Source organism: Bos mutus, chromosome 11 (assembly GCF_027580195.1).
Source record: "Bos mutus isolate GX-2022 chromosome 11, NWIPB_WYAK_1.1, whole genome shotgun sequence".
Classification (NCBI taxonomy): Eukaryota; Metazoa; Chordata; class Mammalia; order Artiodactyla; family Bovidae; genus Bos; species Bos mutus.
This window is the reverse complement of record NC_091627.1, coordinates 78,772,887-78,790,713: the sequence shown is the minus strand read 5'-3', so window position 1 is coordinate 78,790,713 and position 17,827 is coordinate 78,772,887. Positions and strand designations below refer to the sequence as shown.

General features: G+C 38.2%; 1 protein-coding gene across 5 annotated transcripts in view; it reads right to left on the bottom strand.

Moving 5' to 3' along the window:
• The window catches only part of SRBD1 (S1 RNA binding domain 1), a 244,418-nt gene that overhangs the window by 162,111 nt on the left and 64,480 nt on the right, over nucleotides 1–17,827 (bottom strand). For 3 of the 5 annotated variants that reach the window (XM_070379644.1, XM_070379641.1, XM_070379642.1), the window contains 2 exons: nucleotides 8,245–8,341; nucleotides 5,509–5,619 (listed from right to left, as the gene is read on the bottom strand). In XM_070379644.1, the coding sequence (XP_070235745.1) occupies nucleotides 5,509–5,619; nucleotides 8,245–8,341 (208 nt within the window). The remainder of the gene's footprint in view (nucleotides 1–5,508; nucleotides 5,620–8,244; nucleotides 8,342–17,827) is intronic. The other 2 variants (XM_005897586.2, XM_070379643.1) reach the window with 1 other exon arrangement.

Below are 17,827 nucleotides of genomic sequence, written 5' to 3'. Positions count from 1 at the left end.
CCCTGATGCTGGGAAAGATCAAGCACAGGAGGAGAAGGGGGCTACAGAGGACAAGATGATTGGACGGCATCACTAACTCAACGGACGTGAGTTTGAGCAAACTCTGGGAAATGGTGAAGGACAGGGAAACCTGGTGTGCTACAGTCCATGGGATTGCAAAGATCTGACACAACTGAGCAGCTGAACAACAACTGTCTCCTCAGCTCATTACAAACACCATACTAAATACGCCTACAAATAAACACTGAAATTGTGGTCAGATGTCTGTACTGACAGGCTTAAAACTAAAGATACATCAAATATAGTAAACAATCCAGCTGTCAAATGACAGGAAATGCCAAAAATATGATATAGCTAAACAAGAGATTAAGGGAAGGGAAAGTGACAGATATAAGGAGGGAGGGAAAAAGGAGAAAAATGACGGAAGGATAAAGAGAAAGGGAGGGGTGCGGGGGAAGCAAAGGAGGAAATCAAGTGGTTCTGCTGTTTACAAAACCGCAGAGTTGGCAAACAGAGGCCTGAAGGGAAACTGGCATCCTTCCATATTCAAAACCACCCTGAGGTTATTTCACAGCCTTCTACTTTCTATTTCTGTTATCTAAGCTTATTGAAGTTCTCTCATTAATTTTTGGTTTCTTAGAGAATAAAGCTTCAAAGCAACCATACAAGTAACTGAGAGGATAATGAGGTTTTGTGACTTCAAAACAAAAAGTCAGAAGACAGAAAAGTTTCAAGCATGATACAAAACTCGTAAGCCATAAAGAAAAAGATAAACACAAAGTTTGAAAACAAAAAAAAAAGATAAATAAATAAAATTCAGGACAAAAAAAAAGATAAATAAACTGGAGAAAATAAAATACGAAATTCTACATGAAATAAAGCTCAAATTACAAACACAAAGATGGGGAAGTGATTTGCAAGATTTGCAAAAACTGTAACAAACTAATCATTAATATAAAGACAATTTACAAATCTGAACAAGATGAGCAATTATGAACAAAATGAAAACTTTCAAAAGAAAAAAAAATGGACAAAGGACACAAACAAGCCATTCATACACAAAAAATACAGAAATAGGAAATGAATATATAAAATTATATTTGACCTCATTAATAATGGTGTGCTGTTCTAAGCACATTATACTACATATATAAACTCGTTTAACCTTCATGATAACTCTAAGATGGGTACTTTTATTATTTCATTTTATGCATGATGAAACTGAAATAGACAGATTTATTGGTATGAGAAAATGAAAATATACGAAGTAGGGGAAAGGTTATAACAAATACACAGTGATCAAAGTCATTTGTAAATTGCAGATTTTAGAATAGGAACACTAAGAGAAGGTGTGAATTAACAGCACTAAATCTGTTTTCCATATTCTACTCCCAGGTTTAAAGGAGTCTCATATAGTGTTCAGAGAAGGCAATGGCACCCCACTCCAGTACTCTTGCCTGGAAAATCCCATGGATGGAGGAGCCTGGTGGGCTGCAGTCCATGGGGTCACTAAGAGCTGGACACGACTGAGCGACTTCATTTTCACTTTTCACTTTCCTGCATTGGAGAAGGCAATGGCAACCCACTCCAGTGTTCTTGCCTGGAGAATCCCAGGGATGGGGGAGCCTGGTGGGCTGCCGTCTATGGGGTCGCACAGAGTCAGATACGACTGAGGTGACTTAGCAGCAGTAGCAGCATATAGTGTTAACATTAATATTCAACAATTTAAGTTAGTAAATATTTATTGAGATGCATCTGTAAGTACAGAAATACACAATGTGAAGGAGGTAGAGACAAATAAAACATGGTACCCTGATTAAAGAAGGTATCAATGTAGGAGAAACCAGATACAATACATAAAAACATAAATGTTTCATAAGAAGCTAGTGATTTCTACCTTTCAATAAATTTCACCATTACTACATAAAAGGAAACATTTTTTTTAACAAAAGGAGAAAGAGGAATTAAAAAAAAGAGAGAAAATAATCAAGTGTGACATTTTAAAATGAATGGGAATAAATACTCAGATATTAAAAAAATAAAGTGATATCTACTATGGGCCAGAGAATTGATCAAATCATTCTAGCACATACTTAAAACAAATGATACATGTAATACTGTGTAATTCCTTTTCACAAACACTTCCAACTTTAAACATGTGTGACAAACTAAGTTCCAACATGTTATAATCTATAACTTAATCCAGATTTTTTTTTCCTTGATAACTGAGATTGAAGCTTTGGATGATTTTCTCCATAGAAGGTATAAGTGCCAGAGTTTATTTTAAGAGAAATGACTGAGACAGAAGCTGGATAGATGGGTCAGAATGCATGGGGTTTACAAGTTACAAGATGAATCATGCTGTATGGCAGAAAAATCAGGGCAAAAGTTGTTAGAAGAAATAGATAAGAAGGAACGTGCTGGTGGATTGTCAGGAAAAGGTTTTTCAGGATAAATAAGTACCTGAAAGAATTATAGGAACACCCATTAGATTATCTGTTCAGGAACATTAAAAATGACTGCCAGAGAAAGCTTGGAAATTTCAACTTAAATGTAGCTTGCAATGTCATTTCAAGGCACTGGATGAGAAAACATGGTTTCTTCATAAAGGTATGTTGAACTGGCAAAAGGATAACAAAATGAAATTGTGAACAGCTGATTTTCCTAAAGCTCACACTGTAAATTCTGATTATATATTTGCATCATTTGAGGGTTTCAAAAGCACATAATAAAATACTAGCAAATATATTCCAAAAGTACATTAAAAGAGTGATATACTATGACAAAGTTCACATTAGAACTGCAAAGATTGTTCAACTGTAGGAAACCTACTACTTTCAGAATTTAGCATATTGATCAAAAGAGAAAAAAAAACCTCTTTAGAGAAAATCATGGCAAAATTCTGAAAAAGCATTAATGTTATCTTTTACTTTTGATTTTTTAAGTACAATAGGAATCTGTAGTTTTAAAACCCTCATAAATAAAGACTATTTCCTTTAAATGATTTTTAAAAATATATACAAAGGTAGTAACATACTTAAGGGAAATACTAGAAGCATTCTAATAAAACTAAAGGAGGGGGAAAAATCCCCTATCATTACTATTTAATAGCTTTTCAAAGATACTGCATGATACTATTAAAGAAGAGAAGAAAATAAAAAGGTTTACAACTAGAAAAAGAACTGATAAATTCAATACCTTTTATAAATGATATGATCATATACTCTCTTGAAATTCAAGAAAATGAATTGAAAAACTAATTATAAAGAATGAAAGAATTCTTTACTATGGTTGGGGAACAAAATTAACATCCTTTATAGAGATACAAAGTAATATAGTAAAGCAATTCTTAATACAACACAAAAAGAAATATTAAAGAAAGTTTTAATATTGAATATGGAAATAATTATAAAGAAAATTTCAAAATGTTATTACTGAAAGCAAAAGCATTCCCTATTTCTTTCCATTTTCTGATCTATTTACACATTTATTGCATTTTTAGTAGGCCAGGTATTAAAGCATTCCCCACTTTAATGATGAGGGAAGAGAAGACCACAGAGGCGGAGTAAGCCTTCCAAACATGCATAACTAGCACATGGTGACAACAAAAGACAGACCCAGATTTTTCTGGCTCCAAAGCTCCCCTCTTTCTACTACGACACACTGCTGCAAGTTCAAGAAAGGGGAGAACCTCTAAGCAAATTCAGATAAAATCCAACAAGTCTTCAATATTTAATGTCTTTAATAAAGTTCTATTTACAATCACTGTAAATGTATGCAAGATATTTATATCAAATTAATGTGAACAAGTTAAACAGAAATCAGAGAAGTTGTCAGAAAGAAACTGAATTAGCTATGTCAGGTCCTAGTCTTACGTTCTCAAAAGGACTGAGTATATGTGTGCAGTTCCCAGAATAGCGAAGATTCACAGTACTTCCTAGACTGACCTAACCAACATGGAGAGGGAAAAAAGCTAAGACAGACAATTCAACCTGATTCTATCCTGAATCATGATCCCATGTCACCTACAGATTGACCCTACCCTTCGAATCCCCTTTGGTTACCCTGAATTTGCTTTTCTAACATCGTGATTATACTCCTGGCATAGAAAAGTGAAAAATGCAGTGAAACAGTCACTCAGTCGGTCCAACTCGTAGTGACCCCATAGACTGTAGTCTGCCAGGCTCCTCTGTCTATGGAATTCTCCAGGTAAGAATACTGGAGTGAGTAGCCATTCCCTTCTCCAGGGGATGTTCCCAACCCAGGGATTGAACCCAGGTCTCCTGCACTGCAGGCAGGTTCTTTACCATCTGAGCCACCAGAGCAGTCCCTTGGCATAAAGAATATACTACAATACAATTCCACGTACCAAGGAATACTACACTAAATAAAAGCCCCCGTCTTTTGGCCTATCAGAATGGATCCTAGCATTCTTCTTCCTGTACTGGGTTTTGTTTTTGTTTTGTTGATCCTGATCACATACTTATTAGCTGAATTACATTTTTCAAAAAGCAGTGGGAGATGGCTCCTAACGTGTTTTCCCCTAGATATCATCCATTATAACTATCTTCTCCCGTAGTATTCAACTCTAGGATTTAGCATTCAACCGTCCTTTGGAAAAGGGAAAGATGGCTATTTGAGGTTTAAAAGGAAAGTGAGGAAACAATGGTGAATGAAAGCAGAATTACTACAGATCCAGGAGCAGAACTACTACAGATCTAGGTCCTGCTAATCCAAAGCTATTTAGAAGTCAACTGTATGCCTTACAAGATGAAAGCGTGTGATGAAGAGACAAACGAGATAGGAACATCAGAAAAGTTATCAATTTTTAATACTTACCTTAGGTCTCAGTTCCGAAGACTAATAATTCATAGACATCAAATTGAAACACATACATTACCATATATAAAATGTAATAGCTAGCCAATGAGAATTTGCTGTATGACATAGGGAGCTTAAATCTGGTGCTCTGTGACAAACTAAAGGGGTGGGATGGGGTAGGAGGTAGGAAGGAGGTTCAAGAGGGATGGGACATAAGTATTTATGGTTAATCTATGTTGACATATGGCAGAAGACAATATAATACTGTAAAGCAATTATCCTTTAATTAAAAATAAATAAATTTAAAAAAAGAAAAACTTTTGCAGAAGAAGGCTAAGCTATCCACAATCTATAGCTGCTGGGCCTGGACACCGTTCTACTTAATCACTAGTTAGCTACAGCCTCACACAATGTACAGCCTGAAAAATCCCATGAATCCAAGCCCTAAGTTGCTGCATCTGAAAGCCGTTTCAGGATACTGAAACTCAACTCGTTTCAGAAACTCAAATTTCTCCAAGAGACAGACACTTTACATTGTCCTGCAAAGCCCTTAAGAATGCGAAGAGGTGATACATGAGGACAAAAAGGTACACATCTTAAGAGAAAGAAGAATTCATCACTGAAGAACTTCAGAAGTTCCTTTGCTTCTCAAAAAAAAAAAAGAAGAAACATTCCTAACATCCTTACCAGTAAACGACATCCAGTGGTGCAAAGTAGTTGTTCATTATCAGGTCAGCAAAGTAAGCTTCTGTTTCCCGGCAGGCAGTTCCATTTCCAATCACCACTGTGCTGCAGCTTGAAGAAGAAACAGAATGAAAAAAAGGATGAGATCAAGGCATGCTTATAAATCAATCAGGAGAAAATGGACAGAATGCACAAACAATATTATATGATGCTCGTATTGTCTCATATATCCAAGCAACCTCTCCACTATCTCACAAGGGCAGTGCAGACTTATGTAGAATAAAAGACACTGCCTCTGCACTTGGTATTATAGGAGGTCATGGAGAAATGTTTTATGATCACATAGTCTCAAAAACAGTTAGCTTTCTCCCCACCTAGAAGTAACCAAATTTAGGCAAGAATAAGTGAACAGTTCAGTTCAGTCACTCAGTTGTGTCCGACTCTTTGCGTACCCCATAGGCTGCAGCACACCAGGCTTCCCTGTCCATCACTAACTCCCAGAGCTTGCTCAAATTCATGTCCATCAAGTCGGTGATGCCATCCAACCATCTCATCCTCTGTCATCCCCTTCTCCTGCCTTCAATCTTTCTCAGCATCAGCGTCTTTTCCAATGAGTCAGTTCTTTGCATCAGGTGGCCAAAATATTGGAACTTCAGCATTAGCACTTCCAATGAATATTCAGGACTGATTTCCCTTAGGATTGACTGGTTGGATCTCCTTGCAGTCCAAGGGACCCTCAAGAGTCTTCTCCAACACTGCAGTTCAAAAGCATCAATTCTTTAGCTCTCAACTTTCTTTATGGTCCAATTCTCACATCCATATGTAACTACTGGAAAAAGTACAGCTTTGACTCTACAGACCTCTGTTGGCAAAGTAATGTTTCTGCTTTTTAATATGCTGTCTAGATTGGTCACAGCTTTTCTTCCAAGGAGCAAGCATCTTTTAATTTCACACCTCCAGTTACCATCTGCAGTGATTTCAGAGCCCAAGAAAAATAAAGTCTCTGTTTCCATTGCCTCCCCATCTATTTTCCATGAAGTGATGGGACCAGATGCTATGATCTGTTTTTTGAATGTTGAATTTTAAGCCAGCTTTTTTACCCTCCTCTTCGACTTTCATCAAGAGGCTCTTTAGTTCCTCTTCACTTTCTGCCACAAGGGTGGTGTCCTCTGCATATCTGAGGTTATTGATATTTCTCTCAGAAATCTTGATTCCAGCTTGTGCTTCATCCAGTCCGGCATTTCACAAGATGTACTCTACATACAAATTAAATAAGCAGGGTGACAATACACAGCTTTGACTACTCCTTTCCCAATTTGGAACCAGTCTGTAGTCCACATCTGTTTCTAAACTGTTGCTTCTTAACCTGCATGCAGATTTCTCAGGAGGCAGATCAGGTGGTCTGGTATTCCCATCTCTTTAAGAATTTTCCACAGTTTGTTATGATCCACACAGTCAAAGGTTTTGGCATAGTATTTCTGGAATTCTCTTGCTTTTTCTATGATCCAATGGATGTTGGCAATTTGATCTCTGGTTCCTGTGCCTTTTCTAAATCCAGCTTGAACATCTGCAAGTTCTCAGTTCACGTAATGTTGAAGCCTGGCTTGGAGAATTTTGAGCATTACTTGGCTAGCATGTGAGATGAGTGCAATTTGCAGTACTTTGAACATTCTTTTTGGCATTGCCTTTCTTTGGGATTGGAATGAAAACTGACATTTACCGATGCTGAGTGTGGTCACTGCTGTGTTTTCCAAATTTGCTGGCGTATTGAGTGCAGCACTTTCACAGCATCATCTTTTAGGCTTTGGAATAGTTCAGCTGAAATTCCATTATTTCCACTAGTTTTGTTCATGGTGATTCTTCCTAAGGCCCACTTGACTTCACACTCCAGGATGTCTGGCTCTAGGTGAGTGATCATACCATCAGGGTTATCTGAGTCATTAAGATTTTTTTTTTGTATAGTTATTCTGTGTATTTTTGCCACCTCTTGCTAATATCTTTTGCTTCTGATAGGTCCATAATGTTTCTATCCTTTATTGTGCCCATCTTTGCATAAAATGTAATTGAAATGTAATGTAACGGAATAAGAGAACATTCTAAGCCATAATAAAGAACTATGACTGAATTATGTGGTATGTTTTCAAGTAATTTCTGAAGCTTCCAACTACTGCCAAATCCATTCCTCAGATCTATAAAAAAGAAAGAAAGAGAGGGAGGGAGAGAAGAAGGAAGGAAGGGGAGGAGGAAGAAGAGAAAGAGAAAGCCCAAACTGAAGAATTAAATGGTCACTTTTGCTTATATTGGACTTCCCTGGTGGCTCAGATGGTAAAGCATCTGTCTACAATGTGGGAGACCTGGGTTCGAGCCCTGGGTGGGGAAGATCCCCTGGAGAAGGAAATGGCAATCTACTCCAGTACTATTGCCTGGAAAATCCCATGGACAGAGAAGCCTGGTAGGCTACAGTCTGTGGGGTTGCAAAGAGTCAGACACGACTGAGCGACTTCACTTCACTTCACTTTGCTTATATTACCAACTTTGTTTAGTGAAGGCTGCAGAAGCGGGCAGCATTCCTCCAGTCTCCAAATAGCAAAGTTCTCCAGCAATTTGCCCCAGCATGGTTTAACATAGCTCCTTTCCTCACACCAAGGCACTTCCCTTAATACGCCCCTCCAAATTAGGAACTTCAAAGGTTATCTCTGACTGTCTGAGCCACTGAAGTACTCAAAAGGATACTTATTTTCATACTTGAAATTCAGCAAAAGCCTCTTTATTTTCTCTGCCTCTCGGAAGCCTTGTCCACAATGCAGGTATACCACGTCAGTATGAAGTATCTGACCTTAGGAAAAAATAAAAGGAATAAGCCATTTTGTAAGAAATTACAAAACATAAAACACCACTGATTTGATTAAGCAAGTTGAAACTGAAAAGCAAACTGGTTTATCTTTTTTAGAAATGCAGTCTGAATCTTTCTTTATATATATATAATTTCTTAAAAAAATTTTTTTTAATTGGAAGATAATTGCTTCACAATGTTATGTTGGTTTCTGCCATACATTAACTTGAATCAGCCATAGGTATACATACGTCCCCTCCCTCTTGAACCTTCCCTTAACCTCCCACCCAAACCCACCCCTCTAGGTTGTCCCAGAGCACAAGTTTGAGCTCCCTGCATCATTCAGCAAACTCCCACTATCTGTTTTACATATGGTACATATGATTCCATGCTACTGTCTCAATATTCTTCAATCAGATACTGCCATAAGGACTCTGAAATTTTGTTACTTTCAGAGTTACTAGAACTCTATTTTGCTACACTAAATCTTTACTAACTAGATAATATACCATGATACCTAAAAGAGAAATGATTTTTAGTAACACTTAACATCAAAAATAGTAAAAGCTAACATTTACTGAAAATTTATTATATATCAGAGGGTTATAATACTATTCTATTTCTTCCTTTGAGTTATAGATACGTAAATTTCTTGACCTTGTGTAAATTTTTTAGCTACGTACTTGTTAACTATGACCTTTTCTGTACTAAACAATATTTTGGCCAGAAATACATTTTAAAATATGAGGGTAACTACCTAAAGAATAGAAGTGATGAGCTAAATGACCAACTTAGGAAGTTAGGAAAAGGACAGTAAAATAATCTCAAAGAAAGTGTAAGGAACAAAATGATAAAAGTTAAAAAAGCAGAAATAAATGAAACAGAAAAGAAGAAAATTCATATAACATAGAAGACCAATGAAGTTTCACCTATTAAGAAAAATACATAAATTTAGCAATACCAACCAAGAAAAATAAAGATGACATAAATAAATTGTATTAGAAATGAATTTAGCAGATGCAGAGAGATTACTATAAAAACTTTATGTTAATTTAGATTAGAATAAATTCTAGAAAAGTCTTAAAACACACTGAAAATATATACGTGTATATGCATGTACGTATGTGTGCATAAAATTTTAAAAAGAACTATCCTATAAACAATACAAATACAGTAAAAGATAAAAGCCATATGAGAGCTCAACAAATACAGGAAAAAACACTGACAAAATACACTACCCATTTATTAGTACTATAAAAAAGCATAATATAAAAAAAGAACAACTGGGACAGCAAAATAAAAAACCCATGAATATATTTATAAAAAAATGTATCCCCACAAAACCCAAAAGATGAGCAGGTGGGAACAATGACCCAACAACCACAAAGGCGGATGTGTATCAGCATTTCTATCAGACGAGGCAGAGCAAAACAATGCAGAATCTCATGGACCTCAGATCGGAAAAAGCCTCAAAATATCAGAAGGTACTTCCCTGGAAATCAAAACTGGTTCATTTCACACCAGGAAGTAAAACTGAAAAAGACTTCTGCATACTCTAATTTATAGGTCAGTATAAACATTGCACAGTAAGTTCCGGAAAGATTGGAAAACTCTGATCTCTGAACTCTTGAAACTAATCCATAGGATATTCAAGACAAAATGTCACAGTGAGAAAAAAACTGTTCAGAATCGTATCCACACTAGGCTTCCCTAGTGGCTCGGGTAAAGAATCTGCCTGCAATGAAGGAGACCTGGGTTCGATCCCTAGGTTGGGAAGATCCTCTGGAGGAAGGCATAGCAATCCAGTCCAGTATTCTTGCCTGGAGAATCCTCATGGACAAAGGAGCCTGGTGGGCTACAGTCCTTGGGGTCACAAAGAGTGAGACACGACTGAGGACACAGCAAGGACAGTATGGGCGAAAGGGGCAAAAACGTCTAGATAAAAGGGAAGAAAGCAAATTTTAACAAGTATAAGGCTATCTCTCTTTCCAAATAGATATAAAAGTTTTTCTTCCAAATAATTTGGAAAAAGTAGAAATAACAGTTCTAGAGATATGCAGCTACCCTAACACAGCCTTCATTCCTAAAAGTTGAGTAAAACTCATTTTATGTAAAATTAAGAAAAGTATCACAGTCAAATTTCACATAGAATGATTATTTCTCAAATCAGGAAACAAAAATGATTAGAAGGATATCCTTACAGAAAGGTGTGCCCCCAAACAGAGAAAAACTGTAACCTAATATATAAAAACAAACAAACAAACAAAAAAAAGATTATAGAAAATGAGAATAAAATAAATCAGAACTAGAAAATGTCAGAAATAAGATGAAAGAATACAGGAATGAATTAAATGTGAAAGAAAAAGTTATTCCAGAAACGGAAAACTTAAACCAAGAAAAATTTTTTAAAAATGTAAATAATCAAAAAAATAAAAGGTGAAGAAGTTCACCATTGAACTATAACCCATTTTTTATCAGTATCAAATGGAAATTCAAAACTTTAAAAACATAGTACCTTAAATAACTAAATGGATGGATTTAATAGCACATTAGACCCTAAACCACTTCAGTGTTCTTGCCTTGAGAACCCCATGAACAGTATGAAAACGCAAAATGATAGGACACTGAAAGAGAAACTTCCCAGGTCAGTACGTGCCCAATATGCTACTGGAGATGAGTGGAGAAATAACTCCAGAAAGAATGAAGGGATGGAGCCAAAGCAAAAACAATACCCAGCTGTAGACGTGACTGGTGATACAAGCAAGGTCCGATGCTGTAAAGAGCAATATTGCATAGGAACCTGGAATGTCAGGTCCGTGAATCAAGGCAAATTGGAAGTGGTCAAACAGGAGATGGCAAGAGTGAATGTCGACATTCTAGGAATCAGAGAACTGAAATGGACTGGAATGGGTGAATTTAACTCAGATGACCATTATATCTACTACTGCGGGCAGGAATCCCTCAGAAGAAATGGAGTGGCCATCATGGTCAACAGAAGAGTCTGAAATGCAGTACTTGGATGCAATCTCAAAAACGACAGAATGATCTCTATTCCTTTCCAAGGCAAACCATTCAGTATCACAGTAATCCAAGTCTATGCCCCAACCAGTAACACTGAAGAAGCTGAAGTTGAATGGTTCTATGAAGACCTACAAGACCTTTTAGAACTAACACCCAAAAAAGATGTCCTTTTCATTATAGGGGAATGGAATGCAAAAGTAGGAAGTCAAGAAACACCTGGAGTAACAGGCAAATTTGGCCTTGGAATACGGAATGAAGCAGGGCAAACACTAATAGAGTTTTGCCAAGAAAATGCACTGGTCATAACAAACACCCTCTTCCAACAACACAAGAGAAGACTCTATACATGGACATCACCAGATGGTCAACACCGAAGTAAGATGATTATATTCTTTGCAGCCAAAGATGGAGAAGCTCTATACAGTCAGCAAAAACAAGACCAGGAGCTGACTGTGGCTCAGACCATGAACTCCTTATTGCCAAATTCAGACTTAAATTGAAGAAAGTAGGGAAAACCACTAGACCATTCAGGTATGACCTAAATCAAATCCCTTATGATTATACAGTGGAAGTGAGAAATAGATTTAAGGGCCTAGATCTGATAGATAGAGTGCCTGATGAACTATGGAATGAAGTTCGTGACATTGTACAGGAGACAGGGATCAAGACCATCCCCATGGAAAAGAAACGCAAAAAAGCAAAATGGCTGTCTGGGGAGGCCTTACAAATAGCTGTGAAAAGAAGAGAAGCAAAAAGCAAACAAGCAAAGGAAAGATATAAACATTTGAATGCAGAGTTCCAAGAATAGCAAGAAGAGAAAAGCCTTCTTCAGCGACCAATGCAAAGAAATAGAGGAAAACAACAGAATGGGAAAGACTAGGGATCACTTCAAGAAAATCAGAGATACCAAAGGAACATTTCAGGCAAAGATGAGTTCGATAAAGGACAGAAATGGTATGGACCTAACAGAAGCTGAAGATATTAAGAAGAGATGGCAAGAATACACGGAAGAACTGTACAAAAAAGATCTTCACGACCCAGATAATCACGATGGTGTGATCACTGACCTAGAGCCAGACATCCTGGAATGTGAAGTCAAGTGGGCCTTAGAAAGCATCACTACAAACAAAGCTAGTGGAGGTGATGGAATTCCAATTGAGCTATTCCAAATCCTGAAAGATGATGCTGTGAAAGTGCTGCACTCAATATGCCAGCAAATTTGGAAAACTCAGCAGTGGCCACAAGACTGGAAAAGGTCAGTTTTCATTCGAATCCCAAAGAAAGGCAATGCTGAAGAATGCTCTAACTACCGCACAATTGCACTCATCTCACACGCTAGTAAAGTAATGCTCAAAATTCTCCAAGCCAGGCTTCAGCAATATGTGAACCGTGAACTTCCTAATGTTCAAGCTGGTTTTAGAAAAGGCAGAGGAACCAGAGATCAAATTGCCAACATCCGCTGGATCATAGAAAAAGCAAGAGAGTTCCAGAAAAACATCTATTTCTGCTTTATTGACTATGCCAAAGCCTCTGACTGTGTGGATCACAATAAACTGTGGAAAATTCTTCAAGAGATGGGAAAACCAGACCACCTGATCTGCCTCTTGAGAAATTTGTATGCAGGTCAGGAAGCAACAGTTAGAACTGGACATGGAACAACAGACTGGTTCCAAATAGGAAAAGGAGTTCGTCAAGGCTGTATATTGTCACCCTGTTTATTTAACTTATATGTAGAGTACATCATGAGAAACGCTGGACTGGAATAAACACAAACTGGAATCAAGATTGCCGGGAGAAATATCAATAACCTCAGATATGCAGATGACACCACCCTTATGGCAGAAAGTGAAGAAGAACTCAAAAGCCTCTTGATGAAAGTGAAAGAGGAGAGTGAAAAAGTTGGCTTACAGCTCAACACTCAGAAAACGAAGATCATGGCATCCGGTCCCATCACTTCATGGGAAATAGATGGGGAAACAGTGGAAACAGTTTCAGACTTTATTTTTCTGGGCTCCAAAATCACTACAGATGGTGACTGCAACCATGAAATTAAAAGACACTTACTCCTTGGAAGGAAAATTATGAACAACCTAGATAGCATATTCAAAAGCAGAGACATTACTTTGCCAACAAAGGTCCATCTAGTCATGGCTATGGTTTTTCCTGTGGTCACATATGGATGTGAGAGTTGGACTGTGAAGAAGGCTGAGTGCCAAAGAATTGATGCTTTTGAACTGTGGTGTTGGAGAAGACTCTCGAGAATCCCTTGGACTGCAAGGAGATCCAAATAGTCCATTCTGAAGGAGATCAGCCCTGGGATTTCTTTGGAAGGAATGATGCTAAAGCTGAAACTCCAGTACTTTGGCCACCTCATGCGAAGAGTTGACTCATCGGAAAAGATTCTGATGCTGGGAGGGATTGGGGGCAGGAGGAGAAGGGGACGACAGAGGATGAGATGGCTGGATGGCATCACTGACTCGATGGATGTGAGTCGCAGTGAACTCCGGGAGTTGGTGATGGACAGGAAGGCCTGGCGTGCTGCAATTCATGGGGTTGTGAAGAGTTGTACACGACTGAGCGACTGATCTGATCTGATCTAGACATACCAGAATAAAGGATTAATTATAAAGACAGTCAATGGAAAATAAAAGAATTGGAAATAGAGGGAAAAATTGAATGATCTAAAATACATGTAATTAGAATTCCAGAAAAAAAGATTCAAGAAGTTCTACAAACCTCAAGCACAATTCATGTTCTCCCCTCAAAACAAACAAACAATACACACACAAAGAACTATTAAGTATGTAAGAAAACTTTTGAAAACCAAGAAGAAAAAATTTTTTCAGTAGAGGAAAAAACTATTACCTTCAAAGAAACAATAATAAGATTTTTGGCTGATTTCTAAACAGAAACTATAGTCGTCAGAAAAGAAAAAAGATGTCTTTAAATTACTGGAAATAACTGCCAATCTTGAATTCTATACCCAGCAAAATATTTTTCAAATCTGAAGGCAAATCAGAAACTTTCAGTCAAGAAAAAAAAAAATTGAGACAATTTTTCACTACCTGATCTACATTAAAAAGTAACAGGCTAGAGTTTTGGGAAGAAAGAAAATGATCTCAAATGGATATAGAAATGTAGAAAGAAATGAAGATAATAGAAAGGGCAAATAAATGAGTAAACAGGAAAAAAAAACAGTGACTGGACAAAACAATAAAAATGACTTGTGGTATTTAAAATATATACAGTATTAAAATGCATCATAGAGGGAGGAGCTAAGATGGCGGAGGAGGACGGGGAGAACACTTTCTTGAACCCCACAAATTCATCAAAAGAACATTTAAACGCGGAGTAAATTCCACAAAATAACTTCTGAATGCCGGCAGAGGACATCAGGCACCCAGAAAAGCAACCCAACTCTGCAAAAGGAGGTAGGAAAAAATATAAAAGACAAAAAAAGAGACAAAAGAGGGAGGGACGGAGTTCCGTCCCGGGAAGGAAGTCTTAAAAAGAGAGAAGTTTCCAAACACCAGGAAACCTTCCCACTGCCGAATCTGTGCCGAGCCTTGGAAGCACAGAGGGCAACATAACAGGGAGGAAAAATAAACTATTAAAACCCGCACATTGCGAGCCCTACAGTAACTCCCCCAGCGGAGAAGCAGCGCAGACGCCTGCATCCACCATTAGCAAGCGGGGGCTGGGCAGGGAGGCTTGGCGCGGGCTGCAACGCAAGGAACTGGCCTGAATACCCCGAGCGCTATCTGAGCGAAATAATTTGGGCTAGCAAACCAGACTGTGGGCTATCTACCACGCGAAAAGCCAGCCCTAACCTAAGACACCGCCAGGCCCGCGCAGAACAAAGGACTGAACAGAGATAGCCGGCGGCAGACCATCCCCCTCCGGTGATAGGCAGCCAGAGCTGGGAGGGGACAATCGCAGCCCCAGAGAGACATTATCTATAAAACTGTAAGCAGGCTTCTTTGCTAACTAAAACTTCTTGGGGGTCTGGACGGTCAACATCTGCCTGAGAAGGTGCGCCGGTGCACACCTAGATAACCGAGCGGCGGGGAGGCGATAAGTCGCAGCAATCGCGCATGCGAAACACCTCATCACCTGAGCTGCTCGGATCTGGGAAGGGCACAAAACGCAGGCCCAACCCAGAGTCTGCGCCTCTGAGGACTACCCGAGTGCCTGAACCTGAGCGGCCTGGACCTGGAAGTGCAGGCAGCCCAGGGCCGGCCACAGATGGTTCCCAGTGGAGCAACCTAGAGCCTGAGGAGCATGGGCAGGGAGGCCACACGCGCCGTGAAGGGGGGGTGGGGGCAGACCCAATGTGGCTGAGGCACTGCGAGCATACGCCAGTGTTATTTGTTTGCAGCATTCCTCCCTACCTCCCCTCAGAGCGACTGAACAAGTGAGCCTAAAAAAAAAAAAAAAAAGTGTTCTCCACCGTCCCCTTTGTGTCAGGGCGGAAACCACACACTGAAGAGACCAGCAAACAGAAGAAGCTGTAACAGAGGGAACCACCTTGGAAGCTACAGGCAATAGATTAAAACCCTGTGTATAGAACAGTTTTATGGACTCTGTGGGAGAGGGAGAGGGGTGGGAAGATTTGGGAGAATGGCATTGAAACATGTAGAATATCATGTATGAAACGAGATGCCAGTCCAGGTTCGATGCACGATACTGGATGCTTGGGGCTAATGCACTGGGACAACCCAGAGGGATGGTATGGGGAGGGAGGAGGGAGGAGGGTTCAGGATGGGGAACACATGTATACCTGTGGTGGATTCATTTTGATATTTGGCAAAACTAATACAATTATGTTAAGTTTAAAAATAAAATAAAATTTAAAAAAATAAAAGTAAAAAAAAAAAAAAAAAAAAACCCTGTGGTTAGTACCAACTACATAGGAAGGGGCCTATAGATCTTGAGAAATGTAAGTCGGACCCAGGAACTAGCCAAAAATGAACTGAACCATAATACTCACAACAAAACCAGAGAAAGTCCTAGATATATTTTTACTATTTTTACAATCATTCTTTCTTTCTTTTTTCTATTTTTAATTGAAAAAAAAAATTTTTAAGTCCTCTATTATTCCTTTAATTTTCACTTTTATAACTAATTAATTTGCAAAAAAAAAAAAAGACCCCATTTTTTTAAAGCAAACTTCATATATATATTTTTATAATTTTTTGACCTTGTTTTTTTTTTTTCTTCTTTTTCTTTAACATTGTATTTTTTGAAATTCCAAACTCTACTCTAGATTTTTAATTTTAGCTTTTTGGTATTTGTTATCAATTTTGTACCTATAGTTTGTTTTTTTATAATTTCTGTGACCCTTTTTATTTTCTCTTTTTCTTTTTCTCTGTTTCTTTCTCTTCTTCTTTTAAATAACATTGTATACCTGAAATTCCAAACTCTATTCTAGATTTTTAATTTATGCTTTTTGGTATTTGTTATCAATTTTGTACCTGTATTTTCTTTATAATTTATGCGACTTTGTTCTTGCTTGTTTTTTTCTCTCGCTCTTTCTTTTTCTTCTTCTTTTTTTAAAATTGTATTTTTGAAATTCCAAACTCTACTCTAGATTTTTAACTTTTGCTTTTTGGTATTAGTTATCAATTTTGTACCTATATTTTCTTTATAATTTTCACGACCTTGTTTGTTTTTGTTCGTTTTTTCTCTCTTTCTTTTCCTTCTTCTTTTCTTTAACAGCGTATTTTTGAAATTCCAAACTCTACTCTAGATTTTTAATTTTTGCTTTTATGTATTTGTTACCAATTTTGTACCTTTAAGAACCCAATCTTCAGGACCCATTTATCACTAGGGAGCGAGATTACTGGCTTAACTGCTGTCTCTCCCTTTGGACTCTCCTTTTTCTCCACCAGGTCACCTGTGTCTCCTCCCTAACTCCTCTCTACTCTACCCAACTCTGTGAATTTCTGTGTGTTCCAGACGGTGGAGAACACTTAGGGAACTGATTACTGGCTGGATCTGTCTCCCTCCTTTTCATTGCCCCCCCTTTTATCCTCCTGGCCACCTCTGTCACCTTCCTCCTTCTTCTCTTCTCTGTATAACTCCGTGAACAACTCTGAGCAGTCCAGATGTGGAGTGCACATAAGGAAGAGATTACTGGATAGCCCACTCTCTCCTCTACTGATTCCACCTCATCTCATTCGGATCACCTCTAACTCCCTCCTCCCTCATCTCTTCTTCATATAACGCTGTGAACCTCTCTGGGTGACCCTGACGGTAGAGAAACTTTTCATCTTTAACGTAGATGTTTTATCAATGGTGCTGTATAGAAGGAGAAACTATGAAACTACTGTAAAAATAAGACCGATAACTGGAAGCAGGAGGCTTAAGTCCAAACCCTGACTCCAGGGAGCTCCTGACTCCAGGGAGCTCCTGATTCCAAGGAACATTAAATGACAGGAGCTCATCAAATGCCTCCATACCTGCACT